The following is a 20,225-nucleotide window of genomic DNA, read 5'->3' on the forward strand; positions in this document are numbered from 1 at the left end:
ATGTACATGGTGCTCTACCCACTGCGCCACAAAGCCGACAGAATGGGAGCCTACGAACGCGCCTTATATCCTTGACTCATTCAAATTACTGCTGACGAGCGCTCTCTCGTCAGCAGTTGCCACAAGTGCAACAACATTAACGTAACGCAAACTACTTAACGTCGTGCGCCCCCGGAGATGCTCTGCATTTGATCGTACCCCTCGCGAGGGGGATGTTTGAAAGTGCAAGAAAGTGCAACCGCCGAGAACAAGGTCCCACGAGCGGCGCGCGTGCCGTGGCCTGGTGGCGCTATCTGTCAGCTGCGACGCGAACTACCATCGAGGCAGTCAGAAAACCGAACGCGCGAAATACAAACTGGGCTTTCTTTGATCGGGATGGCGCTCGCGGAAGGGGTGGCGAGGGGGTGGGGGTCATTGCGCTGCACTAAATGGATTTGCCTTTTTTTTTTTCCGGAAAAATAGGTCGAAAAATCGCATGTGCGTTAGAATCGGATACGAAACCGAAACTACCGAAACAGCGGAAATTTCGTCCCACCGATCATCATCGCCATCTCAAGATGGCGCTAAAGCTTTTAGCAACAATTTTTCGGACGCAGGAAGCATAGGCGCCTAGGCTTTTCTATCGGCGTTCACACAAATCGTCAAATCGTTCCACTTGCGCACTTGATAACAGCAATGGCAGCAGCGGCTCTCACGCGTTCAAAACGAGCGGTCGGCTGAAGCGTGCGCCTATGGAGAAGCTCGCGGGATTGACATGCGAGGCGTGGGCCACGATCCCATCGACCATGGTTAAACGTTCGTTCAGAAGTGTGGCATCGCGAACGCGCTTGACGGCACCGAGGAGTGAGATGCGTGAGATTACTTCAGGAAATAAATTGCCCGTTCCTCTCGCATTCGTTTTTCTTGCTCACAAAGTTCTGTGCGCGTTACAATAGGAGGTGCAAGTTTTTTCGTTTTGTTTTGCCAGGAAAGTCGGGTGCGCGTTAGAATCGGGTAATTACGGTACTCACACTGTCCTTGAGCCCGTTTCGCGTGCGCGCAACTAGGCGGTGTTCGCGCAGCCCGCTGTCGTGTCGCCGTCGTGGTCCCGTCGTTGAGCGGCAAAAGTCAGTGAGTCACTCGCGTCTGTGGTGGATAGCTCGCTGCCATTTTGAGAACTTTTTGATCTCTTTGTTTTGTGCTTGGTGCCGCTTCGCCATGGGGAGGAACGCCAGCTACACTGCCGCTTTCAAATTGAAAGCGAAAGAGAACGCGATCGAACACGGCAACCGTGCCGCAGGCAGGCACTTCGGCGTCACCGACTTCAGCGTGCGTTACTGGAGTAGGGCACGCACATACGACGACGAGATAGGGCGCGCGCCAGAAAGCAAAGGCGGCAATTTCATGATCGCTGATCGATGGGAGACTGTTTACGTTGTAAATAATAAATTAAAAAGAAATAGCTGCTGTTGGAAACACTGAGCTTACATATACAAAAAACGACCGCTACATTTAGCGGGATTGGCATAAGGCAAATTGGCAACACTGTGCACCGGATTTTTTTTTTTCTTCGCATAATTCTCGCACCCCTAACTTTGCATTGGCTTTTCCGAAAAAAAAGTGTGAGGATTATGCGAGTAAATACGGTAAGTGCACAGCCCCGATGAGCTTACTACACAACTCTGAATTTTTACTTATGAAGTGACTGCACATAATGATCTTACAATGTGGTCATTGCCTGGTTTAGATTTTCTCCCTCAAACTGAATTTGCGCAGTTTACCTACTCCCAACTAGTGCTGATCAGTGCGATTTTATTCATCGAAACCTTGAATTTGATACCCCACACACCCTGCCTGCATTTCTTTGAATTTTAACCTAATTTATGGCATGGGGATAACGAGGAAGCATCTCTTATTTGTCAAGACTTCAAATTTGATACGCCATACCTCGCGGCGGCATCACTTTGATTTTTAACCAAATCGATGACTCACCATGACTATGTCATGATTATGACCAGTCATGGTGACGAATTTTTATTCGTCTCACGTGATTTCCCTCACTGAGGCCTTCAATTTGACACCCCACACGCCCTCGCGGCACATCACTTTAAATGTTAACCATGTCTATGACTCGTCATGACTGTGTCACGATTTATTATAACCAGGAATCATTTTTTTTTGCCCACGCGAATCCCCTCACCGAGGTCTTCAATTCGATACTAAACACACCCTAGTGGCACCCCAATAAATTTTGAACATGACTCACCGTGACTATACGTCATGATTACGACCAGGATGTATTTCTTATTCGTCCAACGTCATTTCCCTAATCAAAACCTTTAATTTGAGACCCCAATTTCAACCCTTATTATGACTCACCATAACTAAGTCATTATTATGACCATGGAGCATTTTTTGTTTGTCCCACGTGATTTCCCTGGTCATGATTGATGCCTAGCAGCACATCACTTCGAATTTTAACCCAACCTGTGACTACTATCCGCGACTCCTGTGTTCTGCGACTACTATCCGCGACTCCCACGTTGCACGGTTCGCCATTTCCGTAATATTTTCTATATTTCGTATTTTTTAGTTTTTTAAATTTCGTTCGATCAATTGCTACATTTATGCTTTTATAACAATTACAGGTTGAACTTCCGCGATATCTGCATTTTTGTGGAAATGCAGGGCGTTACACGGTCCTGGCCGAAGGGGGGGGGGGGGTACTCAGCAAAGATGGCTACGCATAAAAAAAGCAACAAAGGCACATCCATGAACGCCTCGCTCTTCAGAGATTTGCAGGGACAGTTCACTTTGACACAAGGCGTTTTTTCAGGATGCAGAGCAAGAATGCACGGGACCGTAACCCTAAACAGCTTCGATGTAGATCGATGAACTGAGCACTGAGCGCATGTCCCCTCGCCCAATGTTGTTCGTTTCTCCACAGGGCCCCACGCCTGAAGAGGTGGCCATCGCACTGGCCATCAAAGACCCGGGCTGCCGCACTGTCCTCAGCGATTCGTGGCAGGCAATCAGGAACTTTGCCCGAGGCAGGGTCTCTGCTGCTGCGACGAAGATTTTAAACGAGATACCAAGACACCGGGAAAGGGCAAGAATAAAGTGGTTTCCGGCACACGCAGGGGAAGTGTTGGGCACCACGCCAACCATAACGAAACCGCACACGCCCCCGCGCGCGAACTAACAGACCGCGCCGGGTCAAGTGGTGATCACTTGTGGTTCAGTACAAGAGACCGAATGACCAGCTTCAACGAGATAACCAAGGCCTATCGGCTCGCCAGACGCGCGCTCCCGCCGCCCTGTAAAGGGCTGAGCAGGGAGCAGGCAGTCATATATAGGCAGCTCCAAACACGAACGGTCATGAGCCCGGCTTTCATGCACAAGATTTTCCTGGAGGCACACCCCGACGGTACGTGCAGGGTGTGTCGCAACGCCCCCGCGACTCTTGAGCACATCGTCTGGGACTGTCTCAACTTCCCAGAAGATTCTACATCAGGAAGACTTCCGCCCGCCTTTGAAGAGGCTAAGCGATCTGGCAACGAAGACCTGCAACTCGGGGCCGTCCAGCGGGTCATCGTGGCGTTGGCCAGGCAGGAGACTTCACAGCCCGGTAACAGGCGGGGGGCCTCTAACCCTGGTGGCGACAGTGAGGACGACACTGGCCAAGTCTGAAGTCCTAACTTGGACTTCAACCGCAGGCACAATAAATGTTTTTCCAATCCAATCCACAGGGCCCCAGCACACCATTGAGTCTGGACCACCTCTGTCATGAACACGAACACAGAGCCTACATCAAGTGTTTTGTATCTAATATATACTAAAAAATTGCTAGCAAGCAGCGCTAATCATGGCCAGCAGGTATAGCTGTATTCAATCAGCAGCAAAAATTGTTTCTAACCTCACAGGAGTTATGGTATCATGTCGCACCAAATGCAAGAGTTTGAGCTCATGAATTTTCACCCGTTAAATTTTTACCACGCGTGAATTTTAAAACTGAATGCTAATAAATTCAGAGTCCATCTGAGCCCGAGTGAATTCTGAGGACGAGGGAGTTCAGAGTCCATATTTGAGTTCTGAATTCATTTTGAGTTTTCGACCGTTTTGAGTTCTAAGTTCATTTTGAGTTTGAGTCCATATTTTGAGTTGTGAGTACATTTTGAGTTCTCAGTACATTTTGAGTTCCGAGTACATTCTGAGTTTGAGTACATTTTGAGTTTGAGTTGAGTTCCGAGTACCTTTTGGGTTTTGAGTCTGAGAGAGTTCCGAGTTTTGCGCTCACTGCGAGTTTGAGTGAGCGTAGATGTGTTGTTCAGCAATGAGTCCGAGTTTGAGTGAGTGGTGATTTGAAAATAAATTTGTGAGTGAGTTTGAGTGAGCCGCGCCAACTTTGCCAAGGTATGGTGGCTTGTGTACCTGTAAACACGGGCCCGGTAAACACGGGGCCTGTAAACAGAAAAAAACGGGCGTTCGTCGTCTGCCCCGTTTCAACCGGATTCTCAATGGGGGTGTCAACAGAGATATTAATTACTTTGCGTTCGCTTACAGACAGCTGGAACATCAAAAACACCTCAAGTGCATAGCACGGACTAGTACCGCCATCTCGCGGAACTCGACGTAACCCGCGACGGTCACTCGAAAAAGTGTCACCATCGTGATGCCTGTGCCCTTGATATTCAGGTCATGCTACAAGGCAATCCCATTCTGCACGTTCCCTCCATTTGCATTCTCAGACTGCGAATTCAAAACAATGGGGCTAACACCGAAACTATCCGCACCCCCGAAAACACGGCCGACCAGATTGGGCCACGTAGCAAACTGCAACCTGCAAGGTGGTCCTGGCCATGAGTCTCCCCCATCACAGCAACGCCTTGACTTCAAGCTGTGCTACACCAGCTTCCTGGCAAAGGATGCACACTGTGGCACAACACTATGACCATCGGCTGCTGCACAGTGACTGCGAGCAGTTAATCGGGTGGGCAACCAAGACAGCAACACTACTCGCTGCTTGCACCAAGCACTTGAGAAACTGACTATGGCTACTCGAGCCACCAATCGATTTACTCGGGAAGTTAGCTTCCAGCTGCTGCGAGGGCTCGCCTCTGATTCGCAATTTCTTGGTATGCACCACCTGCCACCAACTCCACAGAAGATGTGGGCAGAGCCATTGGTAAACGGCACCGCACAATACCGGTGCGCTTTGCGCCCGTCTCTCAAGTGCCATAAGCACAGTGGTCACCACAAAAGCACAGATCAGGTGCAAAGCACTGCTCAACCAACACCACACTCACTCACATGCGTAGCAAAACACTGTACAGCTCATTTACAGAGGTGAAAGCACAGAGGACACCAAACAGAGCTTGTGGGCTAACGTACGGGATAGCAGAGGACCCCGGCTAGCTTCGCAGAATCTCAAGACTCGTGCATGGGTTCGCATACTCACATGTGGTAGACAGACTCCGGCAATCCAAAGCGAGGCTTTATTGCCTGGCAGGTCAGAGCATATACCAGACAACGCGACTGTCGCTAGCGGGGAGACAGTGACTCCGTTTGCTTGCTCAAGCCACGGGGCCTCTACTTCGATATCTACCGCTGCAGTTGATGACCGCACCTCTCCGCCGAGTCCTGTGGAGCCAACCGGGTTCTCCGTCATCAGTGCATTGGGAGTAGGCACTTCCGACCCACTTGCCCAGTCCACTCCAGGGAGAGGGTGGGCGCAAAGGAAGGCTACAAGCTGGTCCTCCTTCCCCCACGCACAGCGAGCCGGTTCGGCCAACGCCATCTAGAATTTTCAAGGAAGCTTTGGTTCGGCACGTCACCCGAGCTCACGAACAGGTCGCGACTCACGCGACGCGCCGGCTGCCCACAACGGTAGCCCCCAACTCGCGAAAACGCGAGCAGGCGAGACGCGGGGGTCCCTACAAGCTTCCCACCCAAAACTCAGGCCAACACTCTGGGAGCCTCACAATATCTTCTCAATGATGAGACGGGCTGGCTGTCATGGGAAGGAACAGAATTTACAAAGAACAAATGAATTTATTATGCTAGCAAACATTTTGTACAGGGCCCTGGGAGGATGCAGGGTGCCAGCTTGCAGTTGCCACCATCAGCTTGCACAGAGCACTTCGCTGGGTGCCTTGGTCTGTGGCTGCAACGAGGGGAAAGAACAAGAACAAGTGAACCGTCTGAACGGGGAACACTGAAGGGATGTGGGGGATGTGCCTTGCCGATGACAGCAAGTGCACGTGACGACCCCATCACCACCAAACTTGGTCTGACGGGAGAGAGGGAGGGATGCGTTTGAGGGAAGTTAATGGGCTACTGACACAAAAACTTCGATCTTGGATTTTTGTTCCGATAAGTGGCTAATGACCTATTTATCATGTGTAGAAACCCCATTTGCTCCAGCGCGTGACGGTTGTTCAACTAATTATGTCTTTAATGCGGCCAGTCGGAGTTTCGGTTTCAGCGGGTGCCACGAAATGCGAGATTTTGTGTAAACAAGGCTGAACACGTGACTGTCGAAGCTGTCGAATCTGCGTTGCCGGCAGTTTCTGCAAAGGCTGTGGCTAGCGTTCTGTCCAGACGGAATGATATACAAGTGCTAAAGTTCCGTCCAGACGGAACGGAGCGCTGCAGGTTATCCTTTCGTCCAGACAGAATACAACTGAGAGCTTAGCGTTCCATCCAGATGGAGCCGGCGTGAAATTTGTACAGTTCCGTCCAGACGAAAGTAAAACCTGCTGATTAGACGCCATCTTGAGTATTCATATTCGGTGTAGGGGTTGCGCCTCGGATAATGGCACTGTCGTACTGGGTTCAATTCCCTCTGGGCATGCTTTTTCTTTTGCATGGTTGTGCCAGCGTTTTGTAACAGCAAACTTTGCGCCCACTTTACAATTGACGCGGTGAGAGCGGTCGGTCTAAATTTTGTAATCAACAGAGCCAAGGCCGACGTAGCCATCGCTAGTTACGCCCGATCTCCTGTAATTATTACCAGGGATTAAGAGTGAGTCAGGCTAGTCAGTGAGTGGAAGCGGTTTGGCCGGTTGGGTAAAGATAAAAAAAGACTGTTCTTACTGAAATATTGTGAAGCGGGTGGCAGCTTGGAGATACGTTTGAATTGAGCTAGAGTTAGTCCGATCATCTGTGATTATTAATAATGATTAATAATAAACAATGATTCTATAGTCAGTGAGCGGAAGCAGTTTTGCCGGTTGGGTAAAAATTAAAAAAAAAAAAAAAAAAGACTGCTCTCAATGTGAGTTGTCTTTCCTCTGGATGGAACTTTAGTGACAGTTGCCTTTCCGTCTGCACGGAACTTGACACTTTTCTCTTCGCATAATAATTCACACTGACTCTGGCTAGTCACTGAGTGGAAGCGTTCTGGCAGGTTAGGTAAAAATTAGGCTTGGGCGAATAGTGGAATTTTGCTTCGAATCGAATTCAAAGTGAATATTGGTTTTTCTCGAATAATTTCGAATATCATTACTACTTTCTCTCACAGACTTTGAAAAATGGTAATCATTCACCGTAAAAATGCACGTGCTTAAGTAACTGATACTCATACAATAAGTTTCGTGAGTCTGAACTGTGTTCATGCACTTTTATTTCATGAGCACTGGGGGAAGGTTACATCAAATGTTCACGTTATAAAAATAATAGGAGCACTTCAAATGCTGCACATCTCGTGTCAACAGCTGACGGCACAGTTAGAGGTTCCCATGAAGGAAAACAAGCTGCTCGACACGCTCTGTGAGAAGCAGCTCCCGCCTGTTGCTAACTACACCGCCTGCAGTTTAGCTACTTTCCTTCAGAGCAGAGAACACTGCTACTTTAGCCAGGGCTGGGTACGATTGGCTCCCACGACCTTTCCACCAGTCCAATGGGTTCTCTGCTCGAGGCAGCAGCAATGCACTCAGGTAGTCGCAGACTTGCCTAGCGGTATGACCATTGTCAGTTTCTTGACATGCGGTGGAGCTCAATGTAGAAAAAATAGTCCACACAGTGCTTGTCGCACCCATTGCTGATTATGGCACGACAGAACATCCTTGGTCCTGTTTCTGCTGTGACGGCAAAAGCTTTTCCACAGTAGACACAAGCAATGCTCTTGCCCACTTCTTTTCAGCTTCCTTGGTGTAGCAGATACTCTTGAAGCGTGGGTCAATCAGCATGGCAAGTGCTGGCACTTTGGCCTCTTGATGTCGGGGAATCGTGTCGAAAGACTGCGCAAGAGACTGGAGGCAAAAAGTGCTGCTTCGTCTGCTCCAGATACGTGCTCCTCAAGCATCACACGTGTGCAGTGCAGGAGTGGAATAACTTGTGAAAGAGTTGGATAGTGGTCTGCAGAAAGCTCGGCAGTAGCCTTCTCTAAGGGCTGAATCAGCTTCCACTCTTGCGTGCTCAGATTCTCCACCGAGTCTGACTCCAACAGCTCTACAGAAAACCTAACGACATAACCATCTTGCAGTCGGACCTGAAAAAATTATCGGAATGGTGCCGTATATGGCAAATGGAAATTAATATTAGCAAAACCAAGCATGTCCGTTTCTCATCTGTTGCAGATCCTTCGCTTAACGTGTATTCCATAAACAACATAGTAATTCAGACTGTTCCATCCATAAAGTATTTAGGCATTCTTTTTCATTTCGATTTATCTTGGACTAGCCATGTAGAATATATAACTGGGAAAGCATTAAGAAAGCTCGGCCTTCTTAAACGTCGTTTGAAACTCGCGAACAAAGACACCAAACTTCACGCATATAACGCAGTTATCCGGCCGACCCTGGAACATGCTTCAATAGTATGGCACCCGCACACAGCAGTCCTTACCGGGATGCTTGAATCGGTTCAAAACAAAGCTGCATGGTTCATCTCGTCATGCTATTCCCGTTATGAAAGTGTGTCATCCATTAAGCAAAGTTTAAATCTCTCCCCACTTGCCATGCGCAGAAAATTTTCCTGCTTATCCTTCTTCCACAGGTTATACCACACTGATTCACAATTTCGTCGCACATTCATTCACCCGGCTTCGTACACTTCTATGCGTATCGACCATGTTCATAAAATAGAACCAGTATTTTCTCGTACAAAGAAACACCAATTTTCCCCTCTTGCTTTGTCAATAAATGAGTGGAATTCACTACCTGCTAGCGTTGTCGCACACTCTCTGCAATCAACTTTCCAAACTGCGTTACTTGCTTTTCTTGGAACCGATAACCAATACGATTAGTCATTGTAATCTCTTGCTTGCATAAAACGATAAGTACTGCTTTCCCAATGTGTTTGCTCTGTGAATATTTGTTGCGGTCTTTTCTGTATTTTTTGGAAGTCCGACTGATTATATTGCTGTACCTGCATATTTGAAGCAAGTTTTTGTTGTTATTACTGCTGTATGTCACCCCCCTTGTGTAATGCCCTATTGGGGCCTTAAGGTATATAAATAAAATAAGTAATAATTACAGGAGATCGGGCGTAACTAGTGGTGGCTACGTCGGCCTCGTCTCTGTTGAGTACAAAATTTAGACCGACCGCTCTCACCGCATCAATTGTAAAGTGGGTGCGAAGTTAGCTGTTACAAAACGCTGGCACAACCACGCAAAAAAAAAAAAAAAAGTATGTCCGGGGGGAATCGAACCTGGTACGATAGTGCCATTTTCAGAGGTGCAACCCCTTCACCAAATATGAATACTCAAGATAGCCTCCAATCAGCCGGTTTTACTTTCGCCTGGACGGAACTGTACAAATTTTACGCTGGCTCCATCTGCATGGAACGCTAAGCTCTCAGTTGTATTCCACCTGGACGGAAGGATAACCCGCAGTGCTCCGTTCCGTCTGTACGGAACTTTAGCACTTGTATATCGTTCCGTCTAGACAGAACGCTAGCCACAGCCTTCTGCAAATGCCCCCACGTACTGATATCGTGAGCCGCTTAAGGGGGGACGTGGCTTTCAAAATCAACTTTTTTATTTCTGAGTGGATTTTGATGAAAATTGGCACAGCAACTGGAAATGCTTCTGTGATAACACCGTAAAAATTTCAAGATAATATTTTGATAACTTTGTTATTTAATAAATTTTCTTTCTGTTCCGCTTGTACCGAGCTTGAGCGACTTATAAAACACGATAGAAAACTTGTTCGAAGCGCTTTGCATTCCCAAATGAATGGGCGAGGTCGTGACAGTTTTAGAATTTTTTTTTTACAAAACAATATTTTTTAGTTTTCATTTTTTTAGAGGTTAATGTGCAACAGGCATGTCGCCTGTGAACGACTATTTGAATAAAAAAGTCACAAAAAACAAATCTGGAAAACCAAAAGTGTCACGACCTGAACTGTTCATCAAGGAATGTAATGCAAGAAACGGAATCAAAATAGACCCAGTGGCCACGAAGAAATCCCCGGAACAAGCGACATAGGTGGCAAAAAAAACTGTTTTGAGAAAACGGCTTCCGAAGTTGCAACATAGGTTTCACTTATCAAAAGCTGCCACGGTTGCAGCCTTTCATGTCCTTTTGAACATGGGGCTTCTGGAAGGCCTTGCCTTGAAATTGGAGTGCCTTTTACAGCCTTTCTCTTTCCAGAAAACATCATTTTCAGCTCCTCCGTGAAAAGTACATACCCCTTTTGCAAACCAAACAGAGGGGAAGATGGGTTTCAATGGGCTTTCAATGCAAAGTAGGTTAGCTGGTTGGCTGTATCGCACTGGACAACCTACTTTTGCAGTGTTGTCACCATGGCAACAAGTTAAGCATTTTTTTTACTTAAATTTGAACATTTTTGGCTTTTTTTATGTTTTATCTTGCCTGGCACAGCAACTTAGTACTCATACGTGCAGGTGTTCATTGCCAAAAGTTTGCATACCACAAGGATGAAAATGAGCCACTTTGAAGCTTGGTAGAGTATTCTGCATAACTCCCAACTTCAATGCAAGAGCATATTTTTTTACTACTTTTGACATTCAAGGCATCCAGTATTTCTCACAGCACAGCCAGTATGCCCTAAGCAATGGTATCAATAATTTCCCTAAAAAAATCACTGTTAAATGCTGCCACAGTAACGTACATTTTTAACGCAGAGAGCATATTTTTATTCCTATATTACTAACTCAAACCTGTCTGCATGAAAATTACAAGTGCACGGGAAACGTGGCGCGAGAAAGGCGATATGGCTCGCGCGCATCGCAGCGCACGCTTACCGCGACATATTGAACTTTGATTATACCTGATATGGCTGGTCAGGTCGCTTTTAAGATTAAATCTAACGTCGCAGGCATTAATTACAACTACTGGCGCTCAATCGTAACCGGTTGCCCAGTCATGTGATGCTCCAATGCGTGTCGGCTATGCCGTGCGCGCTGCAGCGTTTGACGCGTCGACCGTTTCTTTCTCAAGGCTAGCGAGACCACAGTCAAAACACAGCAATAACTAAGCGTGTAAACATCGCAAATCTGACTAAAAGTTCACTTCACGAACCGCTATCGCAAGCGCGCACACCGCGTCACCCTCCAAGGTCTGGCGACGGTAGAGTCACGCGCACCACGAAGCGTTCGATGACCTCCGCCTTTCGAGCCACACAACTTCCCGTAATCTGGCTCGTTATCTCTGGCATTCCCATCGCGATAACGTGCGTGTTGAATACCACAGATTGAACAGAAACTCGGCCGAGCGAAGCGGCGAAAATGAACTCAATCCGCTCGCTAAGCACCTCAGGCGGCCGCCATCTTGCGTTGCGCCCGCGACTTCCAATCAGGAGGGTCGTTGTTCTGCGCCCCAACCGGAGGACCAATAGCGCTTCAGCATGTATTTCTAGCTTCGTTTGTGCGTTTGTGAATGAACGAAGATACAAGAGACGAGCGGAACCGGAAAGACGATCGCTCGGCCGATCTAACCATATCAAAATGGCCGCGCCCGGTGGCACCGTTGCGGAGATAGAGAGCTCCGAAAATCGCCGTTTTTTCGCCCTTTTGCGCTGATAGTTTGTCACCGTGCCTGACAAACGTATTTTTTTATGCCACTTTGTGACGCTTTTTAGCGTAAAAACTTTGCAGACGCACAGAATAGGAAACATAGAAGCCGAATATGTGGGTTTCAAAAAAACGATGTTTTGGTCATTTTTCAGAAGTTGAAAGCCGCGTCCCCCCTTAATTAAAAAGCAACCGTGGACGTGACGCAGGCGCTGCGAGTGCAAATTGCTGTCGCGGCTAGAGCACAGCACGCGACGCTCGAGACAGCGGGTGGGAAGACGCGCGCTGGGAGCAGCGACCGGTCTGCCTACAGGTCCGCCTACAGGTGTGTTCGGCTCAGCACTGCGGCGGATATTCGACTGCCGCTCTCGTAAGCGGTGCAGACGACAATGTTTAATGCAACCCACCATCGCATCATTAACTCCTTTCTCACATGCGCTGCCATACTGGGGACTTGGGTCCCATTTCGTGCAGTGGTAACAAGCTATCACTCGAGCTACCTGCGCCGGCCTGCGCCACTTCGCGGCTGTGGCTCGCTCAGTGCGCTTTTCATCTCCCTGGCGCGTTTTTGCATCCAGTGTAAAAAAAAAAGGCAATAAAAATAGGGCGCCTGGAACTGCTGTAGAACCTAGATCGCGGCCAGCTGCCCGATGAGCCGACAAAATCACAGCGCCTACGCTGGTAACGATGGGGTCGTTCGTTGCTCTAGAGCAGAAGCTCCGACCTCCGATTGGAGCGGTGAGCCGGTGGAAACGCCGGCAGTTCGTGAGCGGCCAACACAAACTCGTGACGTGTTTGGATGTTGTTTATTTACAAAATATCCGGGGAATGTTGATTGCGCGAGGTCCTCCGCTGGCTGCTCAGTTGCGTTTCACACACTTTAAAATTGATTTTCAACATGTACTAGGATGTATTTGGTGCTGATGTTTTGCAGATGATGCAAGTGTGCTCACACCAATCTGTCTCCGAAGTTATCTCGCCTTCAAAGTTATGTGTCAGTACCCCTTTAATCGAGAGTTACTCGTGTTGGTGTTGGCTGAGCGACTGAGTGGCCCAGCCCGACACGCACCATGATGAAGATGTGCGAGGGCAGCATGTCCTGGAGCAGGGGGTCGAGGGCGGAGGCGGCGGCCGTGCCGGGCCCCAGCACCAGGTGCAGCCGGGGGAGGGCCACGTAGCCGGACAGCAGCGGGTACAGGTTGTACGTCAGCGTCTGGCACTCGCGCGGCAGCAGGCGGAAGTGCAGCTGCGCCAGGCAGAGGGGGGGGGGGAGACCACAGAGGGATAAGCCTGACGCACTTGGGAGGAGATCAACACTACTGGACGCGATTTGGTCAGAAAACGGGAGAGAGAGAAGCCCCCTTCGGCCTCACATTGTGGATGCGTTGTGGGAAAGCCTGCGGCGCACATCACAGGTGCTCAAAGTGGGGCCCAACTAGTTCTCGCTGGCTTCAGTTGGAAGTTTTTCAGTTTTCACAAGGCATCATCTTTTGCGTTCACCATTCACGGTAAGAACTGCCCAAAAGTTTGTTTCTGGAATAAAAAAATTGAAGACTGAACAGTGCAAGTCAGTTTGAAGCTCCATCAAATGTGCTCTGGCTCGCTTCAATAATAAAAATTTCTGAGTATTCGCACACCCCATTTGCAAAGTTCTGGCCCTACCAGTGACTGCTTTTGTTACAAAGTTTCATGCAGTTGACCCAGGAAATAATTCGTCTGCTTGTAGATAGATGTACAGTCGCCAGCAAAAGTTCGCGGGATGTGCAGCGCGTGGCGGAGCGGCGCAAAACTGCATTGCTGCGCCATCTGCAGCCAGCAAGCGCCGGGTCAAGGCTCAAGGAACTGGCGTATTAGGCGCGCTTTGCGCATGCCTGTCCTTTATTTGTTACCGGGCATCTCTGATCACTCGCTTGCCCGTGACATGCTTTCGATATTCGCGGCAGCCGCGGTGGCGCCGCGTGACCATTGCCGTCGTTCTGCTATCACTGGTGCTACACAATACGCAGTCCACGGCCGCTGTTTGCGCGGCGGCCGCGGCGCTCGCTGGCTGCAGCGCTCGCTGGCTGCAGATGGAGCAGCAATGCAGTTTTGTGCCGCTCGGCCACGCGCTGCACATCCTGCAAACTTTTGCTGGCGACTGTACATGCAGTGGCCACTTGCCCCCAGGCCTGTCGTGACAACAGTGAGAGTTCAGCGCACAGGGCAACTGACCAAGATGGACGAGGCATGTGACGGCTTCCCCTGTGGTGCTAGTACACAAGCCCCCCGCATGCCAGAGGTTGCTTCCCCAGTGCTTGAGGCCCCTTGCTCACCAGCTTGTTGCCGGAGTACATGAAGGCGTCGCTGGAGTCCATGAGCAGCTCCACGTCCTGCACCAGCAGGGTGCGGTTGTGCAGCAGGTAGCTGAGGGTGAGGGGCGTGCGCACCCAGCCGTGCGCGGGCGCCACCAGCTCCAGCAGCAGCGGGCACGCCTGCACCACGACCCGGGGCAGGGGCGCCACGTGCGACGCCGCACACGGGGCGCCCTCCCTGCGCACAGCAGCAGCACGGTCGGCCACCGCTTTGCACCGCCACCACCACCACCCACCTCTTCCACTGCAGGGTGTACTGGCCGAGGCAGGTGGCCGCGTCCACCGGGTTGGCAGCCACCAGGCAGAACAGGTCCCGGGCCACCTCCCCGCTGCGCAGCTTCACTGGGGGGAGCAGGCAGGCAGAGCAGCGCTGGCACCCAAACACATCCGCCTCTGCGCTCGCGCAATCCTCGCACTCACCCAATGCTGGCGCCCCTGAAGTGAGCTCCCAAAACGTGGATTTTCTGTTTCCTCGCGTAATCCTTGCACCCCCCAAAATTGCAACGGCGAAAGTCGCGAAACCCACATGATAACGTTCAAAGGCAGAGTGGACGGCCGAAGGCCGGCAAGATACGGGGGCCGTTGGTGGAGACTCTGTGCAGCTGGATATCAGAATGATTGCCGCAGACGTCGTCATCAAGAGCTTCCAGAACACGGGCCCTGGGTGTGACTGAGGACCACTTGGTGTGGCATGGGGACGAGGCCACGACCAGCAATGTTAGCAGCACTGACCTGGACTAGGACTGTCCCCCCTTGGGTCCCCCACTACTAAATGCGGGATGGTGAAGTTGGGCGGCGGCTGGCCGCAACGAAGAAAGTGTTCTGCTTCGTGCCTATGCTGACCTTGTGCTGTTATTACGAAGCTAAGTCCTGCTGGGAAATGTCTCGGCTATGTAGAATTCCTGTGCAAATTTTATTTGAGCTCGTTTTTGCCTCTCCAAATTTTTTCCTGCATAATTATCGTGTGAAGATTACGCAAGTAAATACGGTATTTCGCAGCACTTTGCTGCATCAAAAAATATCCCCACATACTTCCCACAGCATTGAATGTGACCATGGCAATCATTACCTCACTTTTTGTAACCATGTGTGCTAACTCCACTACAAAGGAAAGACAAGTTTCAGTGAAGAAAAAAAACACAAAGAAAAAGCCACAGAAAGACCACATACTGCTGCATCCTTGATTACTGGCAGGTAACTGCCAAACTCTCAGAAGTGCCGTTATCTCACCCCCTTCAACCTCGGAATGACAAGCGTGTTCACGATAAAGACGGTATGGCACAGGTTCCACACTTGAGTAGAAAGCAAAGCAAAAGCTTAAATTTACTTCTTATTTTGACAATGAGCCGGCTAGAATAGCTGCTCAAGGGAGATTGTAATGACATCACACAGTGGCCCGCACTGCGGTGAAGCTGCCCTTTGGGGAAAAATTCGCATAGTATATCAACACCTGCACACCAATTACTCTTTCATTTTGCCAATATCTGGTGTGGCTTGTATGCACAAAAATACAGTACCCAAAAGAAAAATATGGGACTGAAATTGAAACTGCAGCAAAACAGCCTATTGCTGGTTGTAGTGCGACAACCTGTGATGTTTACAAGCTGAAGACTGTGTCCTTTTAACAATGCGCTACCCACAAGTCCTCCCATACCTTACACTGGCACATCCAACTCAGCAGTCATGGCACGAAAAAAGAAAAATGCGCAGTGTCTCCACGTTTTATGTGTCAATAAACAACTGTTGCTGCTACGAGCCCAGCTGTGACAGGCCTTTTCACTGCAGGCCCTGCCAACGCACTGGCTCGTAGCCAGCCAGTCTGTGTGCCAGCAGCAGCGCAAGTCTCACCGGCTTCGATGAGTGACTGGAACTCCTTGTCCACCAGGGTCACGTGGGGGCCCTGCACACAGGCGCAGCACTGCACCCTTGGCCTCTGCACACAGGCAGCCTCAGTGCCCAGCCACATCCGGGCAGACAATCAAGACACACCTTCGATAACGCCCGCATTTATCCATCCAGCTGGCCACTCATTTCTTGCCAAAGCTAACTCGGCACTTTCGTCTGCTATGCTTGCCCGAGTATTAACGAGCACCTACAGACAATACACACCATGCCTGAGGCGGTTTTAAGCTTCAAGAGACCCCTGGATCGCCGCAGGCTTATTGCCACGCACAAGGAAAAGGCAGGACCTTCCAATAAACACTGAGCTTCAACGATTGAACTAAAACTTAGCTAAAACGTAGATCACCATGCATACAGAAATTTTCCAAGCAATCTTAGACGGCTTGTGATAAAAGGTCAAGCATTAGCATTACGACACAGGGATCACCGGGCACAAAGGCAACGGATCTTCAGCAGCTTTCGATTCCCAGACCTTGATGGTCTTCAAAATTATTCATTAATGGATGGATAACGTAAAATTAGACCCAGGCCCATCTAAACGGTAAAGCTCGTAGCCCATTTCATATGACCTGCTCTTTATTACAGATAAAATACGTTTGCAGTCGGACAAGCATTAAAATGTGGTCTAAAGTCGTACTAGTGTACAAAAACGGTGACCTTGATCTCCTCATCTCCAGATACCCTTTGTAAGAGACGCACACTGGGGAGCAGTTTCTGCCTCTTGTATGAGAGGTCTCTCAAAAGCAGGGAACCATGTTTTCACTAACTGGTCAACCCGTAGTTCAGTGTGGGCACCGTACGACTAAAATAAGCTAAAAAAAACGCCATGGCATGTTGCGAAAGATTCATTCTAATTTATGTTTTGCACCCAGAATTTATGAACTAGCTCTGAATCTGTTTGCCGACTGTATTTCCACTGTTTTTTACAACAGCTTCTACAGCAAGCTTTCTCTTCCACTGTTTGCAAAAGACGAATCGCATTCTCAAGTCTGATGAGTGCACAGCTTCTGCGTGCCCTGGCTATTCATCACACTGGCAGGACTCAGCATCTGCGATGCTTCTTTATTAGCAGCTACGTGATTGGAAGAGCCCACTGCGCGCTCCCAGTACTCGTGGCTTGCACAGAAGCCTGCATGCAGGGTCGCGCTCGTACGCATGGCGGTTAGCTTTAATTAAGGGGGCATGTGGCTCTTAAAACCATTTCTTTTAATTTTTAAGTAAACTCTATGAAACTTGTCAGTCTTGCCGCTTTTTCCCCACTGATTTGATTCAAATATAGCACTATTTTTTTAGTTGGTCAATTAGTTCCTGAGATAATTAGAGGTAATAATCATTTTTGGAGGAACAATAGACAAAACTGTGTTGGTCATAAAACTGTAATTTTTACATTTTCCAGCACTATGAACCCTGGTGAGGGCAATGAGACGATCAGTTTTTTGATGCATCGCTTGGAACTAATTTTACAGCTCATTAAACTTCAGTGTTTGAAATGGGCACTCAAAATGGTTTCTGGCCACTGGTGCCACCAAGGTTTAATGGGCTGTAAAATTAGTTCCAAGCGGTGCATCAAAAAACCGATACTCTTACTGCACTCACCAGGGTTCAGAGTGTTGAAAAATGTAAAGATTACAGTACTATGACCAATACAGTTTTGTCTATTGTTCCTCCAAAAATGGTTATTACCTCTAATTATCTCAGGAACTAGTTGACCAACTAAAAGAATAATGCCATATTTGAAATCAGTGGTGAAATAGCAGCGAGACTGGCAAGTTTCACAGAGTTATCTTAAAAATTAAAAAAAGTTTTTTGAAGAGCAGTGTCTCCCCCCCCCCCCCTTAAGGAGGCATGTGGCAAAAAAACGACTTCTTTATTTATTGAGCAAATTGAATCAAATTAGGTGCATTTATGTAACTAATAATAACAAAACTGAAATTGGTTTACAACTACCTTGCACTCTTCTAATTACTTGAATCTTGCAATCAGCATAATTAACCAATTAGGCAAGCAGTCAACCAGATTTAAATGTCAGCGTGATCAGAAATGTCTATTACGCGTAAGCAAACTATTACCCATTATTGCATTATGTCCTCTAGGCATAAAGAAAAAAACAAAAAAGTTTCACTTTCCTTTTGAAATCATAGTTTCATGTCAAAAAGAAAGTGAAGCTTCTGTCTTATCTTTTTGGATACCTAAAGAAAATAAAGCAATAATGTACCTTCCTGGTCACGCCGGCATAAAAATCTCGAGTTTTTGGCTACGTAATTGGTCTGGTAACTCAAAAAGTATAGAAGATATTTTTAAACCTATTTAAGTTTTGTTATATTAGGTGTAGTTAACTACATAAATTCTCCTAATTTGACCAAGTTTGGTACGTAAACAACAAAGATAGTTTTGCTTGCCACGTGTCCCCTTAACCCCTTCTGTATGTTGCATTTCCATTGGGAGGGCTTCTCATTGTCGTTTCATAGCTGACTTGGCCGCAGTTATAATAAATCATGACTGTCTGTCATCCCCCTTTGTTTTCATAACTGCCGTTGGCGACTGGTAGCAGCGCATCTAAAGTTAAAATGTGTGTTACAAGCGAGATTGTTGACCAAATTCAAGCATAACTTGTCCCTTATAGCCAACTGTCTTCTACATCCGATGTCTGTCATAAAAGCGGTCAATACTATACTGGGAAAGATCCACGTGGGTGAATAGCGTCCATTACACCCCACTGCCTTTTACACCCATGCATCTCGTACCGAGGTTGAATTGTACACCAATTTACTTAGCATTTTTTAGTAAGGTAATCACAAAATTACTTTGGTTAACTGGCCATAGTATCGTGACAAATCTAGTTTCCAGTGACTGCCACACTTATGTGAGCGTAACGCGAGTTTTCTTTCTTTTTTTTTCACTTTCTTCGACCTGATTTGGGAATCACGTTGACATCTTTTTGGCCCAGATGAAAAACAACACGGCTTAATTTGCACGTCCAACCCCGCCGCGTTGCTTGTGAAAGCAAACCATCCGAGCCACTCTTGGGTGAAACCAAAGTGCCGGACAAAATCCAGGAACAAGTCGCCCGCCACGAGCTGATGCAGGCTTTCTTTCATTCATGCACGGAGCGTGCCAGTTGTGCTAGCCAGCCTCGCGTCGCTGCGTAGGGGGCGCCGACCCTGCCCAGCGCTCACCAGCTTGAGGGAGGCGGAGATGAGCTCGAGGGGCAGCGGGCAGCGCGACTCCATGTCCACCTGCACCAGGAACTGCTCCTCCGCACGCACCGCCTCCACGGGCTCAAACTGCATGGAGGAGGTGAGGCCCCCCACTGCACGCCCGGCTGCTTCGCACGGTGCCACATGCGACACCGTTTAGAAAAAAATATTGCCACACAGCTCTATTTTTCGTAGGTTTTTGTGCACAAAGAAAAGCTGCCTCACGCTCGCGAGTTACGACAGTTTGCACGACCGGGAGAACGCACTTTTCCAGTCCTGTTCGCAGCGGTCCAACTTACACTGCACAGTAACCGCCTCCCATTGGGCACCCAGCCAACCACCCTGGGGCAGCACTTCGCAAATTCAGCAGCAGTGCGTCAGCACGCACCGACAGCTCTTGCTTTTGCAGAGACAGGCACGCTTGGGAAATCTACTCAACTACAGTTGAACCTCGACTTAACCACGTCACCGGTACCCACAAATTATTTCGTGAAATCGGGAACTTCGGAAAATCAAGAGATCGACAGATTTTGTTGGAGAGAAGGACAAATTTATTGCCTAGTGAAGAAGCTTGCGGTTTTCGTCTGCGCACAATTCGTAAACAGCAGCAGCACACACTTCTCGTAGCTGGCCAGTGCAGTCAAAGCGTCCTCGGCACCCTCGTGTGCCTCGGCAAACCACCTCAAAAGGTCGACAGCGTCCATCACCTGGCTTGGTGTGAGCAGAGGAGCTTCCGCAGCATCCGGATCGTTTGCATCTTCAGACTCCTTTTGTGCGCAGGAAAGAAGCTGCACTATCTCCTCGTTGTCAAGAACTTCT

The 20,225-nt window shown here is 48.6% G+C and overlaps 1 protein-coding gene and 1 long non-coding RNA gene across 3 annotated transcripts in view; one reads left to right on the forward strand and one right to left on the reverse strand.

Annotated features, from left to right (window-relative positions):
- The first annotated feature begins 496 nt into the window (after nt 1–496).
- Nucleotides 497–5,870, forward strand: LOC144165188 (uncharacterized). The gene is made up of 2 exons (XR_013321403.1): nt 497–1,625; nt 2,927–5,870. It is a non-coding gene; the product is annotated as an uncharacterized LOC144165188 (long non-coding RNA).
- Nucleotides 5,871–6,010: 140 nt separating this feature from the next.
- The window catches only part of Gry (trafficking protein particle complex subunit 11 gry), an 84,104-nt gene continuing 69,889 nt past the window's right edge, over nt 6,011–20,225 (reverse strand). For both annotated transcript variants that reach the window (XM_077695297.1, XM_077695298.1), the window contains exons 25-30: nt 19,386–19,493; nt 16,156–16,207; nt 14,544–14,649; nt 14,269–14,485; nt 13,026–13,202; nt 6,011–6,142 (exon numbers count right to left, since the gene is read on the reverse strand). In XM_077695297.1, the coding sequence (XP_077551423.1) occupies nt 6,101–6,142; nt 13,026–13,202; nt 14,269–14,485; nt 14,544–14,649; nt 16,156–16,207; nt 19,386–19,493 (702 nt within the window). In that variant the 3' untranslated portion in view covers nt 6,011–6,100. The remainder of the gene's footprint in view (nt 6,143–13,025; nt 13,203–14,268; nt 14,486–14,543; nt 14,650–16,155; nt 16,208–19,385; nt 19,494–20,225) is intronic.

The sequence above is a fragment of the Haemaphysalis longicornis genome, unplaced genomic scaffold, assembly GCF_048455015.1.
Source record: "Haemaphysalis longicornis isolate Haplotype H1 unplaced genomic scaffold, Haemaphysalis longicornis Haplotype H1 scaffold_14, whole genome shotgun sequence".
Taxonomy (NCBI): Eukaryota; Metazoa; Arthropoda; class Arachnida; order Ixodida; family Ixodidae; genus Haemaphysalis; species Haemaphysalis longicornis.